A 19,765-nucleotide genomic window follows, 5' to 3' on the forward strand; every position below is an offset into this window, starting at 1 on the left:
CATATTAGAGATAAAGCAGCAATTAGAATTGATGCTCTGGGTATTAGAAAAATGCTTTGTAAGAATATTAATTTTTAAAATTTATTTTGCCGGGTTTTTTTTTCAATTTTAAGATACAGATTTTATTTATTTATTTATTTATTTTTTATTTTTTATTTTTTATTTTTCAGTGGATTTTGTCATACATTGATATGAATCAGCCATAGAGTTACACGTATTCCCCATCCCGGTCCCCCATCCCACCTCCCTCTCCACCCAAGATACAGATTTTAAAGTGGATCTTCAGTGACCTAAAGGAAGGTTGTTTAATTGTAGAAATAAAGCTTTATTCATCCTTGCTATGCCTAATATTTGTGTACTGAATTTGTATCTTTGACTTTAAAAATAAAATAAGCTCTTTTTAAAGCTAAAATTGATGTAATCTAAGTAGCTAAGCATATAAACCTTTCTTTGATTCTTAATTCAACTTTAGGCACAAGCCATAAAAATAGAAGGATTATTATCTGTTGCATAGCAGAGATGTATGCAAGCAGAATGTAAAAGTTTTGTTTTGTTTGAATTATCACATTCAAATATTAACCCCAAAACACTTTGCCTCATTTTACTATCTTAGAATAAGATTTTTAAATATTTCAAAAATAGCTTTTTATATATCTACTTTTATCATTAAAGGAATATCAAAGTTTTATTTAGCAGCTAAAGATGCCATTTTCAGAGTATATATTTTGATATCAAGTATTGCCACTGCAACTGATTTTGTCTGATAACATGTAATTTATCACTAGTTTTTGTTAAATTCCATGTGTTTATATAAAAGGCAGTTCTGGTTTATTTCTACCAGGTGGCAATAATAGTGTTCTTCAAGCTCACATTATTCCTGACGCACCATTTTAAGTGTTTCGAGCTTATTATTTCCTTTAAGTTTATGAACAACCTAAGGAGATAGGAATTTTTATCCCCATTTTATAAACAAGAGATGGAATCACAGCAGATAAGGGAATGGCTTATCTTCTGTTGCAGCATTCCAAATTTTGTGGAGAGAACACTGTTTTGTTAGGTTTGTCAGTTACAAGGGTCCAGAATTCAGATTGGATGGCTTGTTTCTATTCTGTGGTTTATTATAAGATCTCATTGTGGAAGGGTTGCAAAGTGCTATTGATTAATTCAATCCACATAGATTTAATCTACTTAAAATTTTTTCCCCTTTGTTTTTTCTTATAGATTTAAAGGGATTATTTTGTACCACTAACTTTGTGCCTGTTCATTTCTCTAGGTCAATTTTTCTGTGGGGGAAGTGAAAACCTAAGAGAAACTATTATTATTTTTGAGTTGTGAACTCTTTCAGGTAGAAGAAGGCTGGTGGAGTGGAACCCTGAACAACAAGTTGGGACTGTTTCCCTCCAATTTTGTGAAAGAATTAGAGGTAACAGATGATGTTGAAACTCATGAAGCCCAGGAAGATTCAGGTAGACTATTTTAAAAATTTGAATGGATTTAAACAAATTTTGTATATGACTGGTGTTTATTTTGTATATTTTTAATCTCTCACCTTTTTGAACTATGAGCTTTAGTTTATCTATTTTTTTAAAAAGCAACTTATGACAAGGACTTAAAATGAAAGTGTTAGTCGCTCAGTCGTGTCTGACTGCAACCCCATGGACTGTACCCACCAGGCTCCTCTGTCTATGGTGTTCTCCAGGCAAGAATACTGGAGTGGGTAGCCATTCCCTTCTAGGTAAATAATTTACTATTTTTCCCTCTGATGTCTGCTTCAACCCAAAGTAAACTTTATAGTACCCTTATTATGAAATGATACTGCTTAAGTTACCTGATTTCTTCCCACTTAAGGTCTACTTATATACAGTTGTGATCAGAGTTTGCAAAGGCCTGACTACTTAAGAAATATTAGAAGTTTAAAATAATCTTCCTCTGATTTTCTGTATTTACATAGTAGATTTTGTTTTCCATGTGCAGCCAGAATGTCATTTAATAATTTTGTGATCTCTGTCATTTAGAGACACTCCTATAAATTACTCTTAAATTTGCTCCTCATTCAAAAGTATAATTGAAAAAGCTTTATCCCAAAACTTGGAATTACATCTGTGAACTGCTGAGGGATTTAGGAGAGATTTTTTTTTAAGAGACATTAAATTCATAAGTGTTGGCATGGGGATAAGTAGATATTTTTCTTTATGGAACAGTATATAGTGAAAATGTTGAGGGATTCACACTTGCGCAGTCGTGTTATTTGGCAGTTTTATAATGGTTACGTAGATTCATAGATAATGAGGTATAGACATACAGCCTTAAGGTTGTTGGTATTGCTTTTTTATTTCAAAGACAGTATAGTGTCAAGATATGAAGGCTGTTATTTTAGTCCATTAGAGCTGCTGTAACAAAATACCGCAGTCTAGGTAGCATAAAAACAAGAGATTTATTTCTCACAGTTCTGGAAACTGGGAAGTCCAAGAGCAAGGCTCCTTTCTGGTGCATAGTTGCTGACTTCTCACTTTGTCCTCACAAGTTGGAAGAGGCAGGGGAGCTGTCTGGAGCCTCTGTAAGGCACTAATCCCATTCTTGAGGGCTCTGCCCTCATGACCTAATCACCTCTCTGAAGCCCCACCTCTTCACTTGGGGAGCTAGGGTTTCAACCTAGGAATGTTGCAGGGACAATTACTACTTTGCAAACTGTCCCCTGAATTACTTCAGGCACATGTTGGCATGAAGTGTCATAGATATTGTATCTATTGATATTTATTTTTATTTTTAACATTAAAATTTAGTGTGAATTAAAGTGTATAGTGAAATAGTCTTTATGATGCCATATAAACTGAGCCCTTAAAATATTGTGTGAAATTCAAAGTCCATAAGGGATCAGTAGCAAAAGAAATTGAATTTAAATTTGGAAGTAGTTCATTACTTCATAATTATGAGTACTTTGGGCATTTCCTTGCACTATTCAGCCTTATTCGAATTTTCGTAACCTTGCAGAATCGTATCTGTTAAAAATGTACTTCCTTGCTTGCTTAACCCCTTTACAATAACAGTGCATTCTAAATGTGGAGCTTTGTGATTATGGGGTGGGAAGTCAGTGGTTAAGTACACTGTAATTTCCCTTTTTTTAAAAACTTGAATTTTCAGGCAGAGAGATTTTGCATATTGATGTAAGTGCCAAGAAGTGAGCACTTTATAAGGTTTTTAAAACTTTAGTGAAGATGTGGTGTCCTTTGAGTTTTAATTTAAGCATTTGAAATCTTACCCATTGGGTCTTAGAGAATTGATTGGTCCACTACTCCTGTGTCCTAATGAAATATAACATCTTTTGTGTTAACTGATGTTTTGACAGTCTTCTTTAGTCAGTAAAATAGCATCTATTTCAGATAGATGAATTACAGGAATTACCAACTGTACATTATAAAATGTGTTCTTTTTTTGTTTTGTTTATAGTATTGGAATGCCATGTCCACTGCATTTATTTTACATAGTTTCTTCTTACACTCCTTCTTCTTTTAATAGATAGAATGAAGTATATGGGATGTGTTCATGGTTTGACCAGTTAAACTCTGGCTATTACTGCTAAGAAGATAATTCTGACTCTAGACAGTAGGTAGACAGTATTACCTGAGCCTTTATGAGTAATTTATTTTCATGCCCTCTGTTTTCATTGAAGAACTGTGGAATAAAAGCTATAAGAAAGCCCCTTTTTATATTTTTTAATAGGAATATGGTAAATTTATAATCTATTCTATTACTTAGTGGTTTCTATATAAAAATCTCAAGATTAATATCTTTTTAGTAGTCAATTTCAGGAAAAACTTTGCTTCTCTAGAGAAGTGTTATATTTCAGTTTTTATAATAAAGTGACTGCCTTTTCATTTTGTCAAATATTCTAAGTCTTTGTTGTTTAGAGTGTCATTATGTTTTGCCTGTAAAACTGTCTTTTCATGTACTTTCACCCCTGTGAGAAATATGAGCAGTGATATGTGGGTTTGATGGCATTTCCCATGGATCCAGTGCATTCTCAAATCTGAAATTTAAAAGTTGAAGTGCGTTAAGGGAAGTTCTAAGTATGAATATTATTATTGATTAAGCCAGCATGTATATATCTGTTCATTCAGTACATTGAATGTCACTGAGCATGCTGTATACGTTTACTGTCTGTCTTGTGTCATCTTTGTAAAGGAGCGGTAAATTTTGACATGCTCTTCTTAAGAAGCTGGTGTACTATGATTTTCTGCATTTCTGATTGGCCTTTTACTAACTAGAAATATCTAAAATTGTTTTTAAATATCGAAAAAAAATCAGTATAAAGTGCTTAGGATATTTTACTACTCAGCAATTTTATTTTTATTCTATCTTTTTTTTAATTAGGAGGTATAGGATATAAATACTATGGAAGTGGAATGTCAAGGTTTTTGTGATTTTAGGTGTCATTCTTTAAAAACCAATTATCCTTTCAGAAACTGTTTTGACTGGGCCTACCTCACCTTTACCCCACTCTCTGGGGAATGGGACTGAAACTGCACCTGGATCAGTTACCCAGCCAAAGAAAATTCGAGGAATTGGATTTGGAGATATTTTTAAAGAAGGCTCTGTGAAACTGAGAACAAGAACATCCAGTAGTGAAACAGAGGAGAAAAAACCAGAGAAGGTAGTAGTGATGAGCTTTCCTTAGATTGGCCCCCTTCATTCTCTCTCTAAGCATTTTTTAAAATGTAGCAATTAGTTTGCAACTCTGCTACCTTTTCTTTTTTGAGATTGCTAGTGATAGGTTATGAATGAGAAGAGTGTGATAAACTTTCTCTAAGCTTAAGTGACTTCCTTTAATGTTTACATTTGATTCTTATAAAATTGAATTGGGGGGGTAAATTTAACAAGCTTTTCTTAGTGGAAATTTTAAAGTTTTTAGTTATTATAGTATAAAAATATAAAAGGCAAAATACATTTTTGTTTTCCTTTTAAAGCTAAAATTATATGTTTTGCCTTCCAGTTTGAAGTAGCCCTAAAATGGGCCATTTTAAAATGAATTCACAGTGAGATATTAAGTTAAAATTAGGCCTTGCTTAATTTTTCTCTGGATTGTTAGTAGTGATGAAATCTACTAATCACTAGCCCTAGATGTATGGAGAACTTTATTTCTTACTAGCATTTCACTGGCATTGTGAAATAAAGAGAATGTACCATCTAATAAGAGATTTTAAAATCATTAAGTTTTTACTTTGGGGGGGGGAAATAGCTACAGTCTTTAGGATGTTTATTTCAGGTCTGTTGTTTCTGGTGTTAACACCTTGGAGATTAGTTTGAGTACTTATTTCAGGAGGCTTGTCCCTTGACTTTTAAAGTATTGTTTCCCTTCTGGTTCTCCTTTGTTATGTCTTATTTAAACTCATAATATTTGAAAGTGTTTTAGACTGTTTTGGTTGGTGAAATATATTCTGAAATTTTCTCCTAAAATGGTTAGTTTCAACTTTTTTTTCTTCCTTTCCCAGACTGTTACATATTTTCGTATAATAATAAGTTAGGTTCGGGAAAGAGAGCTTGCACTTTCTCTTCTGCCTTTTCCTGGCTGTGTGACTGTCTGACATTAGGATTATGGACCTAATTCATTCTTGGTTTTAAAGGTGCCGATTAGAATTCTTGTTGGGATGGTGCTGTATAGTCCTGTAACAGCTAGGCGTGTCTAGAAGCAGTGTCTGCATTATGAGGGATAGTAGGCTAGATGATCTGAGGTCCCTTTCTAACTCTAAAGCATATGGTTATGTTGAATAACTTTATCTGATTATTGATTACACTGGTAAGCATTCCTTTGCCATTTTTTAAAATAATTTTTTTATTTTTATTTTTTTAAATTTCTGGCTGTGCTAGGTCTTCTCTGATGTGTGGGCTTTTCCCTACTTGCAGTGAACAGAGGCTGCTCTCTAGTTGTGGTGCACAGGCTTCTCATTGCCGTGGCTTCTCTTGTCGTGGAGCACAGGCTTGAGGAATGCAGGCTTCAGAAGTTGTAACACATGGGCTCAGTAGTTCCGGCACACAGGCTTAGTTGCCGCATGGCATGTTGGATCTTCCCGGGCCAGGGATTGAACCCGTATCCCCTGCCTTGGCAGGCGGATCCTTCAACACCGAGCCACCAAGGAAGCCCCTCTTTTGCCATTGTTAATGTTCACTAAAGAGTTGTTGGAAGTGAGAGCACTCTCAGGATTACCATATAGGATGGCCTTCCAAGACTTGCTTTGATCACTGACCTAGGAATTGATAAAGTAGAGAGCACATTTGCTGTGTTTGTAGGCAACCCCAGATTGGAAGATATAATGGAGAAAAGTTAGGAGAAATTAAAGTGAGTGTTTTAAAAGATAAATAGAATACACAATGATATTACCAGTTAGCAGTATGCTCAGGTTTTTAACTAATGAAATTTAAGGTCAAATGTAGTGTTACTTCTGAGGAGAGAACTTAAGGAAACACTAAGACATGATGAAAAGCTTACTGTAGTTGATTACAGTGGAAAATTGTCCACTAGACTGTATAGTTACAAGGTAACTAGTTACAAGTTAAAGTTACAATTGTAACATTACCTAAATGTTTTCATTCTGATAGCAGCATTGAAGTGTAAGTATAAAGACTTTCTTTTCTTTGTCTCATTGTAAGGAAGTTCAGTTCTGTTTTTTAAGAGCCCACCTTCTGGGGTCGAATTTTCAAGATTCAAATCTGGGCTGCACTGCTAACTTATTTTTATTGTGGTCAAGTTATTTAACTGCTTTCTGACTTATAAAAAGAGTTACTGATAGTGCCTGCTTTATTCTGATTGTCCCGAGGATTAAATTACAAGGCATGTAAAGTGCTTATTAGCTCAGAGATTGGTACATGGTACATTTTCAAATGCTATTTTTATTTGTTTTGGAGGTTCTAAAATAAATCACAGCATTTTGGGTGTCAGAGTATGTTTGTTATCCTTAAGACAGAGAGTTTTAAAACTGGAAGTTCTGGGCTGTCATTTAAATAGCTTTTCAGATATTTATCTGTTTCATGGCAAAGTTTTCAGTCGTATTACTAACCTGATTATAAGTACTGTTAGGGAAAGCTCTATAACTGTTTATGGAAATGATGTTTAAGATTATTAGCTTTGTTATAACTTAAAATAGGTGATACTGTTCTTTCTATTCTAGCCTTTAATCACACAGTCACTAGGATCCAAAACTCAGTGTGTGGAGATAACAAAAACAGACACTGAAGGTAAAATTAAAGGTAAGTTTTTGAATGAAATGTTTATGTTGAGTGAAGCATGCTCAAATATATTATTAGACTTGTTGAAGACACTTGTTACATTGTACTACTTCATCAGAGTATTAAATCCTCCTAGATGTGAACACCATGAGGTCAAAGAGTTTTGGATGCTTTGTTCATTGATGTATCCAGTACAGTTAGAACTGTGCCTGGAACAGGTAGGCACATAGTAACTATTTGAATGAATGATTAATGAAACTTGTTATTTAATTCAACATGAAGTAAATTGGCTAAAATTATTGAAATCATCTAAAAGCTTCTAGTGTTCATTTCTTTAGACAAAATGGAGGCTTAATAAGTATTTGTTGAAAGAAGTAATTTATATATAAACTTTATTTATGTTTTTCATTTTAGCTAAGGAATACTGTAGAACGCTATTTGCCTATGAAGGTACTAATGAAGACGAACTGACTTTTAAAGAGGGGGAGATAATACAGTTGATAAGTAAGGTAAGATACTTCTCAAGTTTTTCAGTGAATAACTTAATTTATTCATAGAAATATTTTTTCAGTAGTCTTCATTCACACTAGAAGGTAAGCTATGAAAGACCTGGGACTTTATCATGTTTATTTCTGTGACCTGAGAACCTGGCATATAGTAAGTGATCAGAAAGGTTTTTTTTTAAGCAAATGTTTATTGTCTATTATTGTTATAATTGATGTATTGGAAATTATTTTTAACCCTCATGTTGTGGGGAAATATATTTTTTTAGTAGGATCTCAAAGTCTGCTTAAGGTCTTTATTTTTTCCTTATAAAATTAATGGAATTCAGTGTTTTCTTATGTTGTTGCTAACTTTTTTTCTTATCTAGACATAACCACTATTGTCTTTATTCTTCATTTTGCGGTTTAGGAAACTGGAGAAACTGGCTGGTGGAAGGGTGAACTGAATGGTAAAGAAGGAGTATTTCCAGACAATTTTGCTGTTCAGATAAATGAACTGGATAAGGACTTTCCTGTAAGCTTTTCTTTTTCATTGATGATGATAAGTTAAAAAACCTTTTGCCAATATTTCTTAAACAAGTTTTTTACATAGTTACTGAGTAATTTTCCAGGAATTTAAGATTTATATAATCAGGTAAAAGTTACTTGAATTATGTGAAACAAAACAATGTATCACTTCTGTGTTTTGTTCCTGTTTTTCTTTTCCTTTGACTAAAAATTAACTTAGACTTTATTACTTTATTATGATTAAAAGAAAAAAGACTGGCTGTACTATTTAGACAAGTTAGCACTTGACTTAAGTCATGTTTAATTTTGTTGAAAATTTTTATTTTAAGGTACTGTTGGTTACTGTTACTCTATCACTGCATTTTTGGGACAGTGAGAAGGCTTTATTTAGCCTCCTTACAGGATTTAATGTATTGATCTCACTTCTCACAGTGAATAAAGTGAGATTGAGTCAATGATCTTTTGCTTTTCTACAATTTGATCCCTTTTTTTCACCTATGGAGGGATTAATGAATTTTTAAACAAGAGGAAAAGATTTACACAGAGAGCTGGCAAACTCTAGCAAGGCAGTCTGCCATATTTAATTTAAGCCAGTGCAGAAATCTCTAAACCTTTGCAGTTTTTAATTAAAGTAAATTACAAAAGGATAATGTGTGAAGGCTTACACTGTCTGAGATTCTTCCTTTGCTAAATTTCATTCATTATTAATTCAACAGGCTTCAGGTGTGCTTTATTTTTGCACACTTCATATTTATACTCTTGTTAATGAACCCACTTTCTTTTTTTGGCTCTTATTAGATGTTCATGGAGTATTGGTTATCAGTTATTTTTAATTTGGAAAAACCAAATTCACAAACTTAGAAATGCGTTTCAGGTTTTTTTTGTGTGTGTGTGATTAGAACTCTTAGTGTTTCAGGTTTTTTAAGGCAAAAATGAGTGAATGCTTGTAAACCCAAGATAATTTTAATACATTGAAAAATAGACCTTTGCCTTTATGTTCTTTTTGAGAGTCCTGAATAATCTAAAAGTAAAAGCTCTATATATTTATTAGGTATTCCTCTTATTTTAAAATAAAGTCTCTTTCTTTCCCTGCCAGGTAAAGAGAGGTAAAATGGTGTATAGGAATCTTAAAATAGGGGAAATAGGAAAGAATGTTTTTGCTCATCATTAAGATTTTTTAAGTTTATCTAAGGCCATGATAATTTTTGAAATACTTGAATTTTGATCAAGGAGGCATTTGTTCTAATAGGATAAATTTTTTGTCTGTGATCTTTTGTGGAGTTGTTTGGATCTTATCATTTTATAATTTCTAGCAGATTTGGGGTAAGGAGAGGTATTTATGTAACTTAGATTATTTATGATCAGAGTTTAACTGTAAATATTTAATATGTAAGTGTTTTACTGTTTTCACAATTATTATTTTAATAGAAACCAAAGAAACCACCACCACCTGCTAAGGGTCCAAGTAAGTAAGAAACAGATCATTCAGTTTTCTGTTTTTTATATTTTTAAGTTCTAAAATGATTAAATTGGGTCTTCTGTAAATCATTTTTTTTAATTAGCAAAAATTAAATGCTACAACACTATATATAATTTTTAAAAATATATGAAAATTGACTGTTCATGTGTATTAATAGCTATCAGTATTTTTTAAAAGTATATAAACCGTATAAAATTGGGATTTTGAAAATAATTTGGATATTTTATGACATTTTGAGTTAAGAAAATTGACTAAGCTTAAATCTTAAATATTTACCTGGCTGATAAGTTTTCAGATGCAATCCATTTTTCAGTGTCACAACCACGTACTGATTTATTTATATACTCTTCAAAGAGTGTGATAATGCTTAAGCAAACTGGAAGAGTTTTGTTTTTCCTTTTTATTTTTATTTTTTTTTTTGTTTTTCCTTTTTAAACACTTGAATAAATGATGAGTACCTAGAAGTGTTTTCCAGAGTTAATGTTTTATAATCTGACTTTATTTCTTTAAGTTCTAACCCATAACTTCTGATTTTTAAATGTGCAGTTCAATTTTTTTCCTTGAAAGATTTGCTTTTTTTTTTTTTGAGTAACACAAGTCCTTCCCTCCTCCATAGTTTCAGCTTTGTGTTTGCTAACCTTATCTCCGAGCAAGGATACTTTAAAGGTAATGTTTGTAGAAGCTGGCATTGGAGAGTTTTTAGCCCCTAGTCATATTGGGCTTTTAACATTAGTTAAAATTAAATAAAATTTAAAAGTTAATTCCATAGTTGCAGTAGCAGCATTTCAGGTCTCAGTGGTCAGTATTGGACCATACAAAAACAGTATTTCCATCATTACAGAAAGTTCTGCTGAGCAGTGGTGGTGTAGCGCGTGTGAACTCCTTCGCTTGATAGAGTAGGAACTGAGACCACAGTCCTGTCACTTACTCGTGGTGATAGTGGCAGCTTCAGGATTGGATACAGAGTGATTGCAGTATAGTGTTCATTTTGTTAAACCATGTTTTCATCATACTTTATTTTTTCAACTTTTTGCTTTTTAGTAGTATAATTACTTTTGTGCTCTAAAACTATCTTTTTTTTAAAGTATTAACTTTATTCCCCCCTTTAGTTTCAAAGCCTGACCTGGTAGGTACCGAGAAGAAGTATTTTCCCACAAAGCCTGAGGAAAAAGGTGAGGTGATTTCCAGTATCACAAAAACTAATTATTCTTTTCATTATCAGTGTAGAGAAAAATGTATTTCCACATTGAGTCACTGACACTGATTTTTAACAGGTGTTCATTATGTATTATGAAATTCTTGGGGTTTTCTGGGAGGGAGTTTGGCCAGATCAATAGGTAATTAAGATTTTACTCAAACTGATACCAATTTACATTCATGAAAAAGTTATGCCATCACTTCAGTAAGGATGTAGCATTTAATCAGTTATTTCTAATAATGTGTAAGAAAACTAAACATTAGACAGTTATACTCTTATTTTTATAGTGTCCCAGCTGAAATCTATTAAAAATTTTTTTCTTAGGTGTAAGAGTGAGGTCTTACCTAAAACGTGGAAGTGATTTATTATTTATTGTTTGATTTTCACTGTGTATATTTATCATGTAAACTTGGAAAGGTATTTCAAGATACCGTATGTATTTTGTTGGAAAAAAATGTTTTGTTACTGTTAATACCTGCCTCTCCTTGTACACAAGATCTGCAGTGGTTGTATCTAGTAGAGAAGGTTATATATACTTGCAAAAAACTTGTCACTGTTGCAGAATACTTTTGTATCTACTGCCAGTGTTGATTCTACTTCCTGCTCTTGTCACTTGCTTAAAGTGTTAATGTATTTTCTTAACTTAATGATTTCTCTTATTTCAGTCCCTAGTCTGGCTTCTATTTCACATTGTTACCAGATTAATTTTTTAGTTTTTTTTTTTTTTTTTAATTTGTTTAGAAGTTTCAGAAGCACAGCAGAACTGAGCAGAAAGCACAGAGTTCCCGTATCCTCCCTGCCCTGGGCATGCACAGCCTTCCCTTCTATCGGTGTGCCCAGCAGTGGTTCACTTGTTATGATCAGTGCGCCTCTGCTGACCCAGCATCGTCCAAAGTCCTTAGTTTACATTGGGGGTCACCTCTGGCATTGTACATTTTATAACTTTGGGCAGATGTATAATTGTGCTATCATACAGAATAGCCGCGCCTCTTTAAAATTCCTCTGTGTTCTGTGCTTTTCATCCCTCCCTTCCCCCAACCCCTGACAGCTCCCCATCTTTTAATTTTCTCCCTAGTTTTGTGGTTTTAGAGTGTCATATAGTTGGAATCATACACTACGTAGCTTTTACACATTGTCTTCACTTTGAAATATTCATTTAGGGTTTATCGATGTCCTTTCATGGTTTAATAGCTCATTTCTTTTCAGTGTTGATTAATATTCCAGTGTCTGGATGTACCACAGTTTTTCCATTCACCTACTGAAGTTGGTTTCAGGTTTTGGCAGTTAAGAATAATGCTGCTGTAACGCTTGAGCAGCCTTTGTGTGTGTCCATAAGTTTTCAGTTCACTTGGGTGAATACTACGAGGTGTAATCACTTGTTCGTATGGTTCATGTTTAGTTTTGTAAGAAATCGTTAAAGTGTCTTCCAAAGTGTCTGCACCATTTTGCATTCCCACCAACAGTGAGTGAGAGTTCCTGTTGCTCCACATCCTGGTCCGAATGATCCCAAATTACATTTTTGGTATTATCTTTTACTTTATTCACTAAATGTAGCAACCACACTCTTGACTCTGAATGTCGTATACCTTCATAGCTTTATCTCTTTCTCACGATCTGGGCTCACCATGGAAAGTTTTTATATCTTCCACTCCCTCCTTTTCTTTTTTGCATTTGAGATTTTTAAATTTAGATGCAAAGATATTTCTTGATTGGTCTTGTGATATAGCTAGCTATTGTTAGGTCCACATCTTGGATCAGTTTATTTTGGTACTTGGTTATAATATCTGTCCTACATGAAAAGTTCATCATACAAAGATATATAGAACCATCACACACACACACAAATGTAAGAAGTTTGTTACTAAATATTTTCATTATGTTATTTGTTTTGTAGCCCCCTTTATCAAGTAGGTAAGGGTTTTGTTAAAATAAGGTAGTAGCTTCCTATATTTCCTGAAATCAATCAGTTGATCTTATAAACAAAATGGAAGGTAACACATTTTTATTATATTTATTTTTTCAAAATCTTTGTCATGAGGAAGTGACTGGGACTGAATTTGCCCTCCTGAGTTAGACAACTAGGAAGCTGGGTAAAATACATTTAACAGTGGTTTTAGACATTGGACAACAGATAACATAGGGCTGTTATCACTGAGAGAAGTTATCATTGAAACCAATGAGCCACACCCTAACCCAGCTTATTGTCTAGAAGCAGTTATCAGGCAGCAGAAAGAAAATGGTTTTACTTATGTGTGAATGGAGTCCCTGAGGAAATGAGAGAGAGAAGGGACAGAAAAAAAACATGTGAAGAAATGGTTGAAAATCTTTAGATTTGGAAGAAACTTGAAGCACACAAATCCAAGTTGCTCAGTGAACTCCAAGCAGAAAAAACAGAAAGGAAATCACCTTAAGGCACATCATAATAAGTTCTGTGAAAAGCAGTGATAAAGAGAAAAACATAAAGTCTGAAAGAAAATAACTGTCAACTTTGAATTCTCTACCTAGCAAAAGTACTTTTCAGGCAGTGGAGGCAAAACTAAAACTTGGAGATAAAATCTGAGAGAATGCTTTGCCAGTAGATTGTATGTACTACACAGGAACAGTTTAAAGAGGTTCTTCTTGGCAGAAGGAAAATGATCCTGTGTTGGCATTTGGGTGTACACAGAGTAATGAAGAATGCCAGAAGTGGTAATTATGTGAACGAATAAAAAAGACCTCCCCCCCCTTATCTCTAATGTTATCAAAACCACAAAAACTCTTCATTGAAAAAATTTTAAAGCTTACTATGAAGTGTTGATTTCAAAGTTTAGGTGTACAAATGTAAGAAATTTTTAAATAAGTGAAAATACAAATACAACAAAGAAAGCAATTTTTAATATTTTGAAAATGTTCTCCTTAACCTGGCATGACTTTAATCTGGTGGAAGAAATAATAAGGTCAGTGCTTTAAAGCCTACTAACTAGCATTCAGGGAGAGCCAGTATCAATTCAGAGGGTCTGACTATTATAGACATAGATTACATTATTTCTTTAAAAAAATAAACATAAGTTTATCTCTCTTTCTTGTTCCAGAGTCAAGAGACAGCTTTTTCAAACCATAGCTAGGGCCACTTGGAGGAGCCTTAGCCTTCTGACAGGAGATATAGTATATTCCTCCAGTGTGTGTTCCTTACTTTTATCTCTCTCTTGATTTCCATTTCACAGAGCATGTCCTTTGAAAAACCCTGCCTTATTGATAAGTATAAAAGTGGAGCTACTAGAAAACATGAAACAGATCACCATCTGACCTTTGACTCTTAGGTGACTCCCCATTATTTCATGGGGTACTTTTGCAGATCATGAGAATGGAGTTTACATCCTCCCTGCCCAAGCCTCCGCCTGGGTTGTCTCAAACCTGCTTTGCAGCGTCATTCTCACTGTTTTCTCAGAGGTGCTATGCTCATCACACATGTTGTCCCTCAGGGTAGTAATGATCCCAACACTTAGGAGCACGTGCTTTTCTCCTGCTTTGGGGGAAGACTTTCCTGGACATACCTTTCAGTAGCCTGCTTCATTCTTACCAGAGTAGGAAAAAGTTACTCAAACTCATTACTCAGGAAGGAAATGTAATTTTATTTAAACAAAAGTAAGATTCTCACCAACATGAGTGAAACTTTTTAAAAAAGACTAGCAATGCTAAACATTGGTGAGGATCCAGATTATCAGAACACTCATACATTGTAGGTGGGAATGTAAATCGTTATGTCTACCCTTGAGAACTACAGTTGACCCTGTTGCCCAGCACTTTTATTTCTAATTATATACTCACAGGAAATGTGTGTTCCATATGTACACCAAAAGACTCAAAGTTTATCATAGCATCGTTTGCATTGACCCTCAATTGGAAAGATCACAAAATGTCTATCAGTAGTTGAATGGATAAATAAATTGAAGTACATTCATGTGCCAGGATACAGTATCGCATGTGTGTGTTAGTCGTTCAGTCGTGTCTGACTCTGTGACCCCATAAGCCTGTAGCCCGCCAGGCTCCTCTGTCCATGGGATTCTTCAGGCAAGAATAGATAGCATAGCAACAAATGAATACAATAGAGTTTCACACAGCAGCATATAATGATTTCATTGGTGTAAACTTAAAATATTCGGAAGTGATCTATCGTGTTAGAAGACACCTTTGGATCGGAGCATTGAGGTGGTGATTGGAAAGAGGAACGAAGAGAAGGAACTTAATGTGGCTAAGGCTTAGTTCTTGGCGGGAGCAGTGGTTACTCAGCTGTGTTCCTGTGATGATAGCTCCTTGAACTTTGTACTTAGACTTCTGAAAATACATCACATTCCAGTTTAGGTCACTTCAGTGAGATAAATATGGGTATATATGTTTTTTGTCCTAAACTTTTCTAAAACGTTAGGAAAGTAGAATCAATTAAGGATATACTTCCTGCTTTTTGCAGAGTACTGTGTTTTTCTCTAAAGCATTTCCAAGTGACCACTGATAAAATATGGAACAAGAACTTATGTCATTATGTATATAACTATGTCTTTTTGGTGACAAAATTTTTATTAACATGACATGATATTGTTCTTAATTTTATTCCCCAGCATACTTTCTTAACTATCTTGTAAAATTATTAAGTAAAATGGTACTAATAAAATTCCTAATATAATGATAAGAATTATAAATATAAGCTTGTCATTTTCTTATCTGCAGCTAATCAGTCTAGCCTCAGTTTTTCAAAAAATTTTTTTCGTAATCATGGTTATTTTTAAATAAATATAAATTAAATGGCACTAGAGTTCCTACTCATTTTTAGTTCTCTATACTTCAGTTTTAGAAAGTGGACTGGATTTAAGTCTAGGTAATGTTGTTTTCTGCTTAGAGTAAATTCTACATGATTATATTGGAGTAGAATACCAACCCTAAAAGCAAAGGATGGTGGGAAGACAGAAGCAGGCATTCTTTGTTAATCAGATTATCAGTGGTCCCGCTTCCTACCAGGGTAGAGTTTTTTAAAATGACAGTTAAGTTTAAAGTGGCTCAGACAGTAAAGAATCTGCCTGCAATGCAGGCTACCCAGGTTCAATCCTTGAATTGGGAAGATCCCCTGGAGAAGGGAATGGAATAGAAGGGCTACAGTCCCTGGGGTCGCAAAGAGTTCTACATGACTGAGCGACTAACACTTCATAAATAGTTTAAAGTTATATTATAACTTTAAAACAGATAAAACAGTGTACACATACACGAATAGTGTCTTCTTTTTGTTTCACACCTTTCTAGTCTGACAGCTTTAAAAATAGTTCTGATTGTTAGTAACTTTCTAAATATTTTTAAATAATAGAAAAATCAGATGAAAAATCAACGTTGGAACAGAAACCTTCTAAACCAGCTGCTCCACAAGTCCCACCCAAGAAGCCTGTGCCACCTACCAAAGCCAATAATTTATTGAGATCTGGAGCGTTGTACCCAAAACGACCTGAAAAACCGGTTCCTCCACCACCTCCTGTAACCAAGTAGGTTTTATCTAACTTTAAATTAGTTTATTGATTTACTTGCTTTTGACATAATTTTGGTTCTACTGTCTTTTTAAATCCCAAAGTTATTTTTAAAGTCCTTGCTTTTCATCTTTTTCTTATAGACTGTAATCTGCGTAAATGTTATTAATCTTAATGTTCACTCTAGGCAGATACACTTATGTTAAACTGTTTTATTTATATTTCTAATTTTATTATGATTGGTCTTAGGGTAGAGGTTTATGTTTATGGAAATAGTTTTATAGATGAAAAAGAAAAATCAGTATTGCACTATTAAATCACAATGTTAAAAGATGGTCATGCTTCAGATACAAATGACTTTTGCATGTGTTTGATTCTTCTCATTTCAGGATTAATGGAGATGTTTCTACCAGTTCATCAAAATCTGAAACTGAGCCAGTGTCAAAACCAAAGCTAGATTCTGAACAGTTACCACTTAGACCAAAATCAGTAGACCTAGATTCATTTACAGTTAGAAGCTCTAAAGAAACAGGTAAGTTAACATGTGGAAAGATGGTGCATAAAAAATAAAAAAGTGCAAATACAGTTTTCAGAAACCACTGAAAATAAGATTTGTGTGTGGACATAGTAGAAATTAATTAAAATTGGTTTAAAATCTTTCAAGCCAAAATAGAAAATGAAACTCAAAGAATATAAATGGACAAAATATTTATGGTTCACATAAGCTTTCTCACTGGTCAGAGAACTGAGATGGATATTAAAAGATCAGCCGTTTATCATTCTATCGCTTCATAGTGGAATGACCATACCACCTAACTTGGGCAGATATGAATGAACTAGACTTTCAGTGCCATGCTAGATTATATTTAAGAAGAATATTTTTCTTTTCCCACTGAAATCTGCAAATACTGTTGTTTCCAGTTCTGAAAAATAGACTTTTCATGACTCTATCTCTCTATATAGCAAGATTTACTTCTTTAGCTAAATATTATTCCTTCAGTTTTAGGACTCATTTTTAAGCCTATTAATCCTCTTTGTCTCCTGGTCTTTTATACGTCTCAGTTATAAAATGAAATACTGAGAGGTCATTTTCCTTTTTCTTTTTGCATCAGAGAAGTCTAGATAAAGTCTAGATAAAGGTCTCACTGTTAAAAAGCATTACACAGTCATTACTTTGTGGTAATGGTTGTTTTGTAGCAGTTTGCATTTGTTCTTTGGTTTTTTTTAACATTTTAGACACATTTTCTCATATATATTCTTATGTTAACACTGACTTTAAGAGGCAGATGCCATTTCTCCCTATTTTGCATCTAAACAAAGTAAGTTACAGTTACAGCAAATGTTCAAGATCACATAAACCAGAAGAGAATTCTTTAAATCCCCTTAAAGTTCTCTGGTATTTCCTTTAATTTTTTTTTTTTTTTTAATGTCTTAATGTATTTTTTAGCTTCAGGTTAACATTTCTTTACATTTGAACTTGAGGCCAGTTACACTAAAATTTTTTTATCACTGTATTATAAAATGTGCTTCCTTTCTTATTTTTAAGGTGATTGTATTTTTCTTCCTTCTCTTTAATTTGGAGGTAAAAAAGCTCTGACTTCAGCATAGCCTCCTATAGTTTTTTAATTGGAATGTTTTATAGATCTTTCATCATATATTTAGATCCTACCTGATCTGGATGAAGTCATATTTATAAATAATTTCTGGAGATTGAGATGTTGATTGTATTTTAGAGACATTCACTCAAATATATTCAGTATGTTTTTGGTAAAAAATTATTCTTATTTATTGGTAGTTAAATAAAAACAAAAATCATCTTTGTGTTTTTTAAGAAATCCTTTAATTTTTTAAAAATTGAAGTTAGTAGTAAAAAATCTAATTCTATTAGTTCTTACTATTTTCTGTTTGATTTTAAATGTAGCTAGAAATATGGGTTCAGTAGTAAAGAAAAAATTAAACACAAACTCTGGATATCAAAAATCCATTGTTATTATCTTTTGAATTTCCACCATTTTCTGCAGTCTTTTATCACAGAAGTTCTGGATTTTAATAAAAAGTCTCTTTGGTAGCTGAAATGGCAACCCACTCCAGTATTCTTGCCTGGAGAATCCCGTGGATGAAGAAGCCTGGTTCAGGTTACAGGCCATGGGGTCACAGAGTCGGACACGACTGAGTGATTTCACTTTGACTTGGTAGCTGAAAGTGTAATATTTAGAGCTTTTTTCCCCCCTGCCTGTATTTTTTGTTACTTTGTATCATTCTTTAACATTTGCTCTATTTCATTTCCTCAGTCTTCGAAATTACCAAAAAAATTTTATGTGAATTAAAACAAATTTTTCACTTTTCCCCCTATACCTTATCTGTATATGAGTATACCAAGCTTTATTTCCTTGACATGTGTGACTACTGGTGGTTGAAAAGTTCTATTTTTTTCCTTTGTTTTTTGGTCCCATTTCTTGTCTTATATCCATAACCATTATTTATTCTTCATTAAAAATTAGAGGCTTTGTGGAACAGGGTTTCAAATGTTCTGATTTCTAGTTAGCTTTTTTGTTGAAATGAATAAGTAATTTAGAGGTGCTAAGACTTATAAATGGTCAAAAAACAGTTAACTTCCAAGCTGCAGTCTTTGTATCTTCCACTATCACATTGCCTTTGGTGTATCGCACTGTGAAGTTCAGAAAATATAAACTTTGGAAATTGAGTTCATTTTAAGTAGCAAATATTTACTGAGCAGGTGTGTATTTGCAGTAGTGTTTTGGGCACAAGTAGTATGCTAAGGTAAAAGGCATTGCTGCTGACAGCAAGTGGCTTATGTTTCAAGCCTCAGATCAGAGGCTTCTTATTTCCTTTTTTTAATTTAAATTAAAATATCATGTTCTTAGTACTTGTAGTATAAAATGTACCTGGTACTGTTTTACCTCTTCTTCGAGATGCTGGCACCTTAAAGAAAAACAGAACTGTGCTCTTTACCAGATACAGCCTCACGTTTGGCCTTGCCTTGAGATGTGGTTTAATTTACATACATGGCTCAGTGTGAAGTTTTAAGTTTTTAAATGACACGAAACTAGCCCTTTAACATAAGTTCCAGAAAGTCTGAAACATACATGAAAGTCTCCTTAGAATTTAATTGTTTTGTAAAATAATAATTTGAGGTGAAATGATATAGTAGAATTTGCTGTTAAAAAATGTGGGTTTTAAATTACTAGTTGGTAGGTAATTGGCATGTTTCTCAGTTTTCTCACTTATCTAACAATCAAATGATCCCTTATATCTCTGATGTATCTACTCTTGTCTGTTAAGGATGTAAATTCTTTTCCCTACTCTCCAATTTGATTTCCTTATATATAAAGCCATATATAAACATATA

General features: G+C 33.4%; 1 protein-coding gene across 1 annotated transcript in view; it reads left to right on the forward strand.

Moving 5' to 3' along the window:
• CD2AP (CD2 associated protein) overlaps positions 1 to 19,765 on the forward strand; it is an 84,516-nt gene that overhangs the window by 49,338 nt on the left and 15,413 nt on the right. Inside the window, exons 5-13 of the mRNA XM_065912128.1 lie at positions 1,346 to 1,466; positions 4,461 to 4,651; positions 7,164 to 7,242; positions 7,636 to 7,730; positions 8,134 to 8,238; positions 9,660 to 9,696; positions 10,821 to 10,883; positions 16,242 to 16,413; positions 16,785 to 16,927. Of these exons, the coding sequence (XP_065768200.1) occupies positions 1,346 to 1,466; positions 4,461 to 4,651; positions 7,164 to 7,242; positions 7,636 to 7,730; positions 8,134 to 8,238; positions 9,660 to 9,696; positions 10,821 to 10,883; positions 16,242 to 16,413; positions 16,785 to 16,927 (1,006 nt within the window). The remainder of the gene's footprint in view (positions 1 to 1,345; positions 1,467 to 4,460; positions 4,652 to 7,163; positions 7,243 to 7,635; positions 7,731 to 8,133; positions 8,239 to 9,659; positions 9,697 to 10,820; positions 10,884 to 16,241; positions 16,414 to 16,784; positions 16,928 to 19,765) is intronic.

This window comes from Muntiacus reevesi, chromosome 20 (assembly GCF_963930625.1).
Source record: "Muntiacus reevesi chromosome 20, mMunRee1.1, whole genome shotgun sequence".
NCBI lineage: Eukaryota > Metazoa > Chordata > Mammalia > Artiodactyla > Cervidae > Muntiacus > Muntiacus reevesi.